Source organism: Myodes glareolus, chromosome 1 (genome assembly GCF_982192425.1).
Source record: "Myodes glareolus chromosome 1, mMyoGla1.1, whole genome shotgun sequence".
NCBI classification, from domain to species: Eukaryota; Metazoa; Chordata; class Mammalia; order Rodentia; family Cricetidae; genus Myodes; species Myodes glareolus.
The window spans coordinates 50,608,272-50,621,545 of NC_142026.1; the positions used below are offsets into that span (position 1 = coordinate 50,608,272).

The window sequence follows — 13,274 nt, forward strand, 5'->3', positions numbered from 1 at the left end:
TCTACTTAGTAAGGTCGAACAGAGGACTACCATAAACAGAGGCCACACTGGAGGAGAAAGAGGGTCTAAGAGACTTATTTGTTTTTCAGACAGGGATTCACTGTATAGCTCTGGCTGGCCTGGAACTTATTATGTGGACCAGACTGGCTTCAAACACACAGATATCCACCTGCCTCTGCCTTCTGCGTGCTGAGGATTAAAGGCTTGCACCATCACCCCCAACCCACTCGTTTTAAAACAGTAAGAGGAACAGGGAAGGGTATTTAGCTCAGTTGGTAGAGTGCTTGTCTAGCAAGTCCAAAGTCTTGTGTTTTGTCCACACAGCTAAACAAAACAAAACCAGAACCGTAAAATACGTGGGACAGAGCCGCAGCTACCTTTGAAAAATGTGTTAAACGGTGCAAACGTAGTAACATAGTAATATTAATATAACAGCTTAATATATATAAGGAAAAATTGTAATGTGTGCGGTAATTAATACATACGCAAAATACAGTTGCATATTATGCATTTATGCTCATTAAAACACATTAGCTCATTAAAAAGGCATGGGAAAGAGTTGAATTCGATAAAATTAAATGAGTTTATGAAACAGCCTCAGTGCACGAATTAAGTTCCTACCACCACAGGCTGCACTGAGTGAGCAGGGACTCGCAATTCGTCCGCCCCGCTCCTCAATGCTGAGCGTGCTTCCTGAGCCGCTCAGCTTCAGCCCCGCCCAACTGACCCGCCCCCATTATAGCTCCGCCCCCGCAGGGCGGGGCCTGAGAGATTCCCGGCGTGCTGCGCGGGCGGGGCGAGGGGCGGAGCGTGCGCGGAGGCGCGGAGGAGGCGCGGCTGCTGCGGGACGCTTGGCTGGGCCCTACTGCGGGAGAAGAGCGTGGCGCTCTTGGTGTAGGGCCTGCTGCTCCGAGGCGGCGGCGGCGGCAGAGGCGGCGGCATGCGCGTGTGAGATGAGGCCTCGGGTAGCCCGGACGCGAGCAGCGGCCCCCGGGGCAGCGGCGAAAGCGAGCGCGGCCTCTTTAGAGCGCGGCGCACGGTGCATGAGGGCGAGCGCGCGGGCGCTGGGCAGCCGCCGGCCACGCCGTCTGTATAAACACTTGTTTAGGACTTGTTCGCCTCGCTGAGGCCGCGGCGCCGGGCATGGAACCCCCGCCCGAGCCGGAGCCAGAGCCCCAGTCCCTTTCCGAGGCCTCGGCCGCCGCGCCGCTGCGCGCCCCAGAGGTGGCGCGGCTCCGCGAGGAGCAGGAAAAGGTAACAGGCCGCGCTAGGTTTCCGTCCTGGCCAGCTTCCGCCTACGCCTGCGACGGAGGCAGCCTCTAAGGCGGCCACGCGGGAGCTGCGCAGCCTCGGGCCTGCGGGGAGCCAGGGGGAGAAACTTTTGTCACGTGCATTTGTTGTCTTTTGTCTGGAGCCCTTTGACTTTCACCAAGAGGGGTGCGTGGGGATTACCGAGGATGCAGGGGATGAGGCAGTCTGTTGACCCCGTAGTGAGAGCAAGTGTTAAAGCTAAATGCAGCTCGAGAGCGTGGGGACTTCCATTTCTTGGTGGGGGGATTGCACTGTAAATAGAGTGGTCACTCCTTTTACCTCTTAGCTCTATTGCTTGAATGTTGCAGAAATACACACACACACACACATACACACATACAAACACGTGCTCGCGCACGCACAGACACACCATTCTCATTTGAGCGTCCAAGTTTGACTACGTTGGTGATGATGCACTTCCTGTGCATTTCCAGCTTTGGGGTTTAGTAGTCGAAAAGAGAGAGGCCTTTCTGTTAAATTTTAACTTCAAGCATATAGTAACGAGGCCTTTTTTTTTTTTTTTTTTTAAAACTACCGGAGGAGAGGAAAATGCTTTCCACCTCCGATGGGATTTTTGTGTAAGGAAGTGGGCTCGAGTTAAGACTTAATTGTTCAGTGTGAAAATGTCCTGTGGACCTGGCGGTGGTGGCGCACACCTTTAATCCCAGCACTTGGGAGGCAGAGGCAGGCGAATCTCTGAGTTCGAGGTCAGCTTGGTCTACAAGAGCTAGTTCCAGGACAGGCTCCAAAGCTACAGAGAAACCCTGTCTTGAAAAAAACCACCTCTCCCAAAACAAAGTCCTGTGGGTAGTTTTTCAAGTTTGATTCCCTCTCCTGAAGTGCCTTGAAGTTCTTTGAAAAGCGGCATTTAATTTGCTTAAAACGTCCCATATCGTATTAAGAGATATCAATGTATTATTAAGGTTTAGGAAGTTGCATCAAAACCATCAAAATTTGAGAAGCTCCATTTTTTATGTTTAAATATTTTTATTTGTAAACTTTATTCATGTTACTTATTTGTAAATTATTCCTTGAGGATTTCGTACATGTATATACAATCTGTTTCCTGCCTCCAACTTAGAATTTCCTGCAACACAACCCCCTTCCAAAACTCATGCCTCTTTTGTTGCTTTTTTTTTTTTTTTAGTTTTTTTTAATAACGCAGTCCAGCTAGTGCTTCTCATATGTGCATGGGTAGGACCATCCACTGGAGGACGGGCTGCATTCTAGCTGCTGTCTGTCGGTAGTTCTTCAGTTAGGGGTGGGGCCTCGTGAGCTCCTCCCCCATCTAAGCTTGAAGTTTTTCTGTGAAGCCCAAACATTTCTTAATGAATAGACCTATGTAAATGTCTATAAAACGTGATTACGATATACTGAGGTTAACTACACGAAGGATTTCATATATCCCAAGAAATCCCTCTTGGCTTGGAAACCACCTGTTAAATTGTAGGCTTTGTTGGCTTCCTTTTTTTCTTTTGTTTTGCATTAGACTTTCCATTTTTCCCTAATATATAATGCAGCTGTTAGGTTTTGAACTTGTTCTTCAAGGTGGGAGTTTAAAAGTTAATCTGGTTTAATGCAATAAGTTACAAGATAAACAAACATTTACTTGCTTATTTACTTAGGGTTCTAGGTGAATTAGGTTCCCCCCTTTTTTGTTCGTGTTTGTTTTGTTTTTCAAGACAGGGTTTCTCTGTAGTTTTGGAGCCTGTTCTGGAGCTCAGAAACCAGGCTGGCCTTGAACTCACAGAGATCCACCTGTCTCTGCCTCCCGAGTACTGGGATACAAGGCATGGGCCACCACTGTCTGGCTCAGCCCACTTTAATTTTTGAAACAAGGGCTCTTTAAGTTGCCCAGGCTTGCGTTCCCTCTGTAGCCCAGTCTGGACTTAAAGCCTCCCAAGTAGGTGGAATTACACACGGTGACATCAGATCTTACTTCATCTTAATTTTTTAAAAAGAAACATTTAAAAAAAAAGGAAAAAATAGATGGAAAGAAGAAGGGAAGAAAACAAAGTCCTAAATAAAGTCTTGTTATTTTGATGAAACAGTTTACCTTTCTTGTGAAAATGTGAAATGGACCAGGGTAGATGGTGTTACCACTGCCTTTAGTCCACATGGAAAACTCTTCTGCCCTCATAGTGTAAAGTGTGAGTAATGCTGACCAATATGTTTCCTCTTGTGTGTCATTTTTAAAAAGGAGATTCTACTTTTTATTCTGATGATAGTGTGAGTGAAATACAAAGGGTATTTTTGGGGTGCTCTGAACAGCTTGCCCTTGTGGTTAGTATCATATTGAGAATGCCTGTGGGTATGAAATCCAGTGAGAGACTGGATGTTTTTAGTGGACATGGACCCCAGTACCATTGTCAGTCCTGTCTTGTGTTAATATTAATTTAACATGAAATAAATGTGCATGTTTTGGCTATGTGAAATGCCTCCTAGTGCATAATAAAGCCCTTCAGTATTTACTTAGCAACTGTTTGCTTATTAGAAAAATCTGCATGGGTGGACAAGAGATTCCCAAGGCCTTAACAAAATATGCTGGTTAGATAGCTGTGTTTTAATTGGAGTTTAGCACAGCTAGATTTTGCTTTGTAAAGTGTGAATTATTAGTTTTGTGAGAGACTTTGTTTAGGTTTTAAGGCCAATTCAGTTTGAATAGTTCTGCTGTTTTCAGGTGAAAATAGAAACATGCCATTTTGAATGTAAAGGGAAAAACGTCATAGCTTTGTATGAGTGGACATCTAGTGTCCTTTTTGTAAGTCACATGTACTTAAGCTCTTAGCCTTTCCCTGTGTGGGTTCCATGAGAGAGAATTAAACTTTCAACAAAATGGCTTTTTTTGCTTTGATGGTGGCATCTTCTTCGCTGGCCTTTAGTTTCAGAAAGTTACCTGCGTTCCTTTCATAAAGGCTTAGGGAACAATTCTCTGAGCCTAGCTTGAGAAGGGCTGTAGATAATGCCTGTCATTGCCCTTCTTTCTTTGGAATCCCTCTAAGTGGACCAGGTTTTATCCTTTTCTCCTGGTTGGTCCTGGTTGGTCCTGGTTGATACTGGGGCACTGAATCAAAGAATGAAAAGTTGGCAGCTTGAAGAAAAGGCTAACAGCATGAATGAGCCCGGTCCCCAGTGAGTGACAGCATCTGAGAAAAATGGACAGGGTCAGGGTTAAGTATATTAATAATCTTCATGTTTGGAATCGGTGAAAACAGTCAGCCCCTCACCCCCCTCTTAAAATAACTTGTGTTATTCCTTTTCTTTTAAGATAATGTCTCATGAGCCATTCTGGCCTTGAACTGGGATGGCCATGATCTCCTTCCTGATCCTGCTGCCCCAGCCTCCCCAAGTAGGTGTCACTGGGGCTTTTGTTCCTCCTGTCTCAGCCTCCAGGGGCTGGGACTAAGGGTATATGCAACCAGGGAGTCTTTGTTAAATTAAGTTAAACTGTTAGGTTGGCGTTCAAAGTCATGATGGGTTTTATTATTGCCTCTTTATCTTTAATTCTTCTCCATCCTTTATTGAGCTGGCAGAAAGGCCCTTTAAGAAGAGTTTCTCTGGTTTAGAATGGAAGAAACTTGGCCGTTGTCTGTTGGAGGGATGGCTAAATAATCATGCGTATGTTGAACAGGCATGCAAACTGTAGAAGAGTGGGTATGATGTGGGTCCTGTTTTGTTAGGCATTTATATAAATATTCACTTTATATAAAAACTGCCATAGAAGGATAATGGTAGCATTTTCCCCCAAAAGTTTGTAAAGTTAAAAGATTTCAGTTTTTTAATAAAGGAGTGGAAATGTAATTTTTGTGCAAACATGTTTATTATAAACATTAATTACTAACCAGTTTCTAAGATTGAAAAATAAGTATTGGCTGGGTTTTGAATACTAGTTACATAGGTTTATTTTCTAGTATTCATTTAATGTTTTGAAAACATTTCCTAGTACTCAGTTTTTATTTTTCCTTTTCTCCTTAAATATACTGTTTAATATTTCTGACAAAAGATAAAAGAAGAGAGAAACTCAGATTATCTTTTGTTGTATTTTATTTTGTTTTTGAGACAGGATCTTGGTATGTAGCCCCGATCAGCTTTGAACTTGTTAACAGTTCTCCTGCCTCAGCCTCCCCAGTGAATCTTGTAGATCAGTCTTGTGAGCCACTTGTATAAAGATTTGATAGAAAGGTGTCTGCTACACAGAGCTTATGCAGACTGGATTCCCCCCCTTTCTAGTGTGGTGAAGTAGTTCTGGTTCTTATGTCCTCCCGCCTTCCCCAGCATCAGTGGCAGAACCGTGATGAGGTATTGCAGGCTACTCTGCACAGGTTTCTTGCATGAAAGTCTTGCCAAATCTGCTTCTTTGGCATTAGCATTATGTTGAAATTTTGGTTTCTTGATTAAGGCCATATTTCTGGGATAGCTGTTTCATATTTCTAGATAACATTATGTTTGACTAGTAAAGATACTGAGATTTTATTATCTAAAAGAACTGGGGTGCAATGTGTTTCCATAGGCTCATTTTCAGCAATAAGGCTAGGAAGATCAGTAGGGTAATTTCTTTATCACTGAGGGCATGAGGTAATTATCGCTTGGAGTTTTGAACTGGTGAATACTCTCCTTATACTAGAATCTTGCAGAATTAAAAGCAGTGGAAGTAAATATTTTAATCTTTTCTTAAAGCAGAACATCTACTTTAGCTTAATAGAAGATTTTCATTTTTGTGTTGGTTTCCTGTTGGTTTAAGGAACTCTTGTCAACTGGGTAGACACCAGTAATTGGAACCCACATCACAGGATTCAATCACCTAACACTGCCAACGAGTTGTGCTGAGTTCACAGTTGCAAATGAAGATGTCACTCTAGTGAAGACATGCGTAGAAGGCACGTTTACGTGTCTGATGGTAGTGATTGATGAGGATAGCAGAAAAGTTCAGGGAGGCAAGGACTGGTGGGGATGCCCCTTATATAAGTAGCGTGTCAGGGTGTAGTGCAGTTTCTTAGATGAGAAACCCCAATATGTGGGCGTGAGTCTGTGTGGAAGACATTTTGGAGACAGTTTTATGCAGATGGTAGTGAGTCAGGCTGAGAGCACTGTCAGGTCTCTTCACTAAGGCTTTTGAGTTTTATTTTTGCAAGAGGAGAAGCGACTGAAACATGTGATCTTTGTTTAAGTATCCTTTAGTCATGCATGTGAGAAGAAGAGTGGGAGGGCCAAGCTCACATTTCAGGGAGTCTGTTCTGTCTGTGCCAGGCATGGTGCCGGATGTTTATGCAGTTCATTTGGAATCTTCATGCGCTCTCTCAGTTTTCTAGTAGAATAATTTAGGCTGTTTGTACTTTTTGCCTTGACTTCTCATGGGGTATGCATGTCTTTGGTGCTGTTTTCAGAAGTGGTTATACCAATTTACATGCCTGCCAGCTGTGGTACACGGCCCAGCTTCTCTACATTTTAATTACTTATACCTTAGGTGTTGTCCTTCTCTTTCATAATTGCTACTCATTCCAGTGATTAGTGAGGTTGATTATCTTTTCAAGTGTTTTTGAGCAGTTTTGACTTTTAACTTCTTCCAAGGAAAATAGCCAGTGGTTGCCTTTTCACTTTCTGAATTTTTGTCTTATTCTAGTTGATTCATAGTAACTGTTCATACATTTTTTTAGTTAATTTTTTTGTTTATTTTGCATACTGACCACAGTTTCCCCTCCCTTGTTCATATGTTTTTGATATGAGTACATTTTCAGTTATGGATTATAAATTTCTTGCTGATCTGAGTTTTGAGTTAACATTCAATAATCTTGTCCTTTGATGACCTACAATTCTTGATTTTATGTCCTTTGTAATTAGCCTCTGTTTGTTTGCTTGGGAACCTAAGGCTGTGCCCATGTAGGCAAGCTCTCTACTGCCGAGCTACATCTTAGTTCTGTTTTTAAGACACCAGTTCTAGTCATGTTCTGGGCGTATCCTCGTGATACCAGCTTGCATGTTGAGAGCAGATATCTGTTCATTATTGATTTGGGTACACTTAGGGATGGAGGTGGCTCACTTCTTCACCTGGGATGGTTGTTTTTTCACTTCCTTGTTATCTTGGTTACGACAGGTGATGGGTGTGATTTGTTTCTCAAGTCTGTTCTGATGGCTTGTCTCTTCTTGTAGCCAGAATTCTTCTGCTGTAATCATTATGACTTCCTAAGTTATCCCTACCAAAATTATTTATTATTACTCTGTATGTGTTCACATGTGTATGCTTTAATGTGTATGTGAGGTTAACACCATTGTGGAGTTTGTTTTCTCCATCTACCTATTTTTAGGTTCTAGGATGGAACTCAGGTGGTCATGCTTTCTTGGCAAATGCTTTTAACCTGTTGAGACATCTCACTGGTCCTAGAAATTCTCTCGGTACCTGGCAGTGTAAATTTAGTGATATTATTTTTAGTGATTTAGTTATTCAAGATTGCTTTGTCTCATCTAATCATTATGCTTTTTTTTTTTTGGTAGCACAAGTAATAAAAACCCAGAGACAGATATTGGGGTTCAAGCTGAAGATCAGAAAAGCAAAGAGGCCAAGCCACTAGAGAGTTTTTACCTCCACCAAGGCTCAGACAAAGGGGATGATCTTGTTCTCAGAGTGCCTGTAGACTGCAGTGCTCCACCATACCTCAGCTGCAGTGAGCTCATGTCTCCTGCCTTATATACCTATCTACACCCAGCCATATCACTTCTGTCTCCACCTCCGTAGTGCTGGGATTAAAGGTGTGTGACTCCCGAGTGCTGGGAGCACCTTTGTGTGAATTGTTTCTTTTTTTAAGGTAGATTCAATCTTGTGTAGCCCAGGGTGGCCTTGAGTCCTGGGAGCAAAGCTGTGTGCCACCACTCCCTGGCCTCTAGTGGCTTAGTTCTGCACTCTCATCTTCAGGGAAGCTTTATTTGTTAAAACACAAATAAAATATCACTATACTTTCTGATTATTTTCCTGTCTTTGGTGCTGCTAGGATCTCTAGTGTAAGACCTAATGTAGCTTATATAGTGGACCTTAGGATTAACTACTTAGAATAACCATTCAAGACCGAGGTGATGTTTTTGTGGGTATTTCTGCTTTTTGACTTTTGGTGGTACTGGAGATGGAACCAAGTGTCTTGTGCATGCTAGACATGTGTTTACTACTGAGCTACATCCCTTAGTGCTTTTTAATTTTCTATTTTGAGACAGGATTTTACTAGCTACCCCAGGTTAGTTTAAAACTTCCAGTCCTCCTGTCTCTGCCAAGTCAGTGGATTATAGACATGTACGAGTATCCCCAATTTATATAACAGCTTTCTGAGAACTTTAATGATTGAATATTCAGGTTTAGAAAATGCTTTTTTCTGAGTTGAAAACTATGAGTAACTTACTGAAAGGAGTCTGATAATTCTGATGTTGAAGTTGTTTTCTCTTTGTTTTGAGACAGGTCTTCCAGTGTAGCCCAGGTTGGCCTGCTTTTAAACCCATTTTTTGTATCTTCAGGGGTTTTGCCTAGTTTTGGTGTTAAGAAGCTTAAAGACTTGTCAAAAAGAAGTAGCAGAATTTAGAGATCTTCATTCCAGCCATCTTAGTTTTGGTGGATAGTTTTGCCATCTAAACCAGTTATACTTCAGTGATACTGGCCTATGACTCTTACCATTGTTTCCTAAACCCTTTGATCTCTGCCCACAGAGGCTGTAGCCAGAAACAGATAGCTGCTCCATGCTACCTTCCTTCTCTGGCAATCTCTAGCGTGCTTTCTCTTTAGGAGTCATGTATTCTAGGTCTGTCATGCAATTGAGATCATCTATCTGTACTAAGCTTTTGGCTTATTTCTCTTGACACCTTCTCCAGGTTTGTGTTGGGTTAGAACGTAATCTCCTTGTCACAGAGTAATATTCCATTGTGCATCTGTGGGTCATTTGGTTGCCTTTAATCTGGTAGACATTCAGGTTCTTCCTACCCTTTGGCTGTTGCGAACAGTGTTATTCTGTCTCCGTTTTCAGTTCTTTGGCATTTGTGCCTGGTAATAGAGTGGTTGAATCCTGTAGTAGTGTGAATCACTGCACTGTTTTCCATAGGAGCTGCACATCATATCCCCTCCAGCAATATATGAAAAGTCAGTCTCTGCACATCCTTGTCAACACTTCTTCCACCTTTTCAGCTATAGCTTAATAGGCTTGGAGAGGAATCTGTGCTTGTTTCCTGTTTCTCTAATGACTAAGGATGTTGCCCAACTCTTCACATGCCTATTGTCCATTTGTGTGTCCACTGGAGAAATTTCTATTGATATTCTTTGCCTGTATTTTAATTGATTTGTCATTTTGTTGTTAGAAAAATTCTATATATCTGGATAGTAAACTCTAATATGTAATTTACATATTTTTACTGATTGCTTATATTTTTGATAGTGTCCTTTAATGCACAGGAGTTTTAAATTTTAAGTTTTTGTTTATTCTTGTTTTGTGTTTGTGCCGTAGTATGTGCATGGAGGTCAGAGTCCTCCTCCGTGGAGTCTTCTTTCTGTGGGTTCTGAGGATTGAGCTTGGGTCGCCAGGCTTGTTCATCAGGCACAACTTTTCATTGAGCCACCTTGAAAACTGAAAATGCAGGATTGAGGTGAACTTTTGTATTGTGTTGAGTTTATTAGTATTTACTTTTTAATCTCACTTTTGTGATATATAAAACATTACATGGTTCAAAATCACAACTATATAAGAAAATTTCCAATTATCTGCCCTTATAGAGAACTATTTTAATTTATTTCGGATTTATCTCATTGTGTTCCCTCCTATAAACTAAACAAGTATAATTATATGCCCCTTTACCCCATTCTTCCTCCTTACACAGAAGGTAGCATAGTCTGTTTTGCTTCTTGTTTATCTTATTAAATGTAATACCTGGGATTGTTCTAGTTCCTAGAGATACCTTAGCCTATTTTATAGTTGTCTAATACTCTACCATATACATAGTCATCATTTTCTGTTACTGAACTTAAAAATTTAATTTTCATGTTATCACTATTTGTTGTACAGAGTTATAAAATAACAGGTTTCACTGTGCCATTTTCCTCTTTATATAATGTACTTTTCTCTGTCTCCTTGACTACCCTCTTATGTGCTCCCATTCCTTTCCTCTTCCCCAATAGTCTCCATTCTGCTTTGGTGTCTTTCTCTGACCCCAATCTATAGTTTCCATATGAAAAAAAAAAAAACAAACCAAAACCAAAACCCCCCACAAAAGCTGTGTAAAATTTGTCTGTCTGGCCTGTTTTGTCTAACATGATGATACCATGCATTTTCTTGCAGACAGCATGATTTTTTTTCTGTCCTTAATGCTGAATAGTGTCTTTTTTGAGACAGGGCCTGCCTGTGTAACTAAGGATGACTTTTAAGTCTCTGATCTTTCTGTTCACTTTGAGAGTGCTTGAATTGTAGGTTTATGCCTGCATGCCTGGTTTCATGGTGTCTTGGGCATTGAACTCAGGGCCTTGTGCATGGTGGTGCAAGTGAGCTACATCCAATTGAGCTACATCCTTTCCTCGAATAGTGTTTTTATGTACCATTTTCTTCATTCAGTCATCTGTTGATGATCACACTGATTCCATGTCTTGACTGTTGTGGCTAGTGCAGCAGTAAAGGCTAAGTATGTATCTTTTATATGCTGTCTTTGATTTCTTTGGTTACATACCCAGAAGTAGCATAATTGGAACATTATTTTTTTTTTTGGATGTGTGTGTAAGTGTAATCTCAATGCTTATTCCTATAGTGGTTGCACTAATATACATTCTCACTAACTATGCCTACCCCCCCTCAGCATTTGTTTTCTCAAAAAAAATTTATTATTTATTTGTGTGTGTGTGTGTGTGTGTGTGTGTGTGTGTCTGCATGAATTTATGTGCATCACATACATGCAGGTGGCCTTAGAGGCCAGAAGAAGCTGTTGGATCCTGTGGAACTGGAGTTATAGGCAATTGTGAGCCTCCCAGTGTAACATGATGGAGGTTTACTTGTTTGTGTTTCTGTCCTGCCCGGCCCCCCAGCTGTTTAGTCCCAGAGAAAAATCACACTGAGATCTCTATTAGTTATAAAGCTGATTGGCCCATTAGGTCTAGCCTCTTACTGGCTAACTCTCACATCTTGATTAACCCATTTTTCTGATCTATTTTAGCCATGTGGCTCAGTACCTTTTCCAGTGGGGCAGCTCACATCCTGCGCCTTCGGTGATCTGAGCAGGAGTGGGAGAAATCAACTTCCTCCTCCCCAGAATTCTCCTCCTCTCTTTGCATCATTTCCACTTCCTGACTGGTTTCCCCACCTACACCTCTTGCCTGGCCAATCAGCGTTTATTTAAAACATGGTTGACAGAATACAGACAATTCTCCCGCACCATCCCAGTGTGGGTGCTGGGAACTGAACTGAGATCTCTGGAAGAATAGCAAGTGTTCTTACCTGCAGAGTCATCTCTACCCCTATTGATAGTATGTACAACACACATTTGGAAGAATGTGTTAATGGAATGGTCTGGGCCTAGTACAGTTTTTAGAGATTGGAAATTTAAAAACATAGACAAGTTTGTTTTTTAAGGGCTATTCAGGTTTTCCATTTCTTACTGTGTAAGTGTAGGAAAGTGATTTTGTGTGTGTGTGTGTGGTAAGGGGGGGCCTGCTTGTTCATTCCAGCTGCCCAGCTAGCTTAGCCCTGACATAACCCCACAGAAATTGTATTAATTAAATCACTGCTTGGCCCATTAGGTCTAGCTTCCTATTGGCTAATTATTACATTAATTTAACCCATTTCTATTAATCTGTATATCACCACATGGCAGTGGCTTACCGGCAAAGATTCTAACTGGCCTCTGTCTTAGACGGATCCATGGTTTCTCTCTCTGCCTCTTCTTCCCCCAGCATTCAGTTCTGTCTTCCCTGCCTACCTAAGTTCTGCCCTATCAACTGGCCAAGGCAGTTGTTTTATTAACCAATGAAAGCAACACACAGACTGCCGGAAGCAAAGACCTGTATTTTGAGATCTGCATTTTGTTCACAGCCATCTTAAGTTCACAAGTAAGATATTCACCTTTGCAGGCAAGTTCCGGACCTGGACCTAGGACATTCCCCTAGTGAGACCTGCAAGCACCAGGCTTTTAGAAAACATTAGTGTTTTCCTTTGTTAGTCAACAATCACAGACCCTCAGTATTTACTTATCAGCTAGGGATGTTTCCAGGCCTGAATTCCAGCAGACCTGACACATCTCCTCTCCCCCTTGCCTGTTTGCTGTATAACAGCTTCTGAGGAAATAATAAACGGTGGTTTGTTCAGAAATACTGTCTTGCTGTCATTTCTCATGTCTCTCTCTCTTCCTTTCCTCTCCCCTAGGTTTATTAGGGACCCCCGTTCATATCCCGCTGGACAGGATAACAGATAGAAGGACCTCCTTCACCATTTCCCCTTTTCGTGTGTGTTGTGTGTGTGTGTGTGTGTGTGTGTGTGTATAAATATAAAAAATATATTTACACACATATAATATCTCATACATATGATAATTATTCCCTATCTTTTTAAAACCAGTAGTTTGAAGTGGTCTTTAAAAATTACTGTTATTTATAATTTTATTTGTCTTCCTAGGAGTTTATCAGGCAATGAAATTGTCTCAAGGATCAACTTTTAGCTTTGTTGATTTTTCTATTTTGTAAATATGCTTTCTTCTTCATAAATTTCTGCTTTTAATTTTTCTTTAAGGTTTTTCTCCTTGTTTTTAAAGATCATTATTATCTACTTTTTCTCGGATCTTTTGCATTTTGCTCTTCTCTTATTGCTTTAGGTAGCTCACATATATAATCTTATTGTGGTCAAAGAACATATAATTGCAAAGTTAGAATTTGATTTTTGTTTTATGGGTGAATGTATGGTCTTTTCTTGGCAAATATTTTATTTTTTTCTTCTTTTGTAGATAAATTTAATTTCTTAGTTTTT

The 13,274-nt window shown here is 41.3% G+C and overlaps 1 protein-coding gene across 2 annotated transcripts in view; it reads left to right on the forward strand.

The window, feature by feature from the left end:
* The first annotated feature begins 835 nt into the window (after positions 1 to 835).
* The window catches only part of Uri1 (URI1 prefoldin like chaperone), a 57,098-nt gene continuing 44,659 nt past the window's right edge, over positions 836 to 13,274 (forward strand). The window contains exon 1 of one of the 2 annotated variants that reach the window (XM_048448812.3): positions 836 to 1,254. In XM_048448812.3, coding sequence (XP_048304769.3) covers positions 1,144 to 1,254 — 111 coding nt within the window. In that variant the 5' untranslated portion in view covers positions 836 to 1,143. The remainder of the gene's footprint in view (positions 1,255 to 13,274) is intronic. The other variant, XM_085695671.2, reaches the window with a different exon arrangement.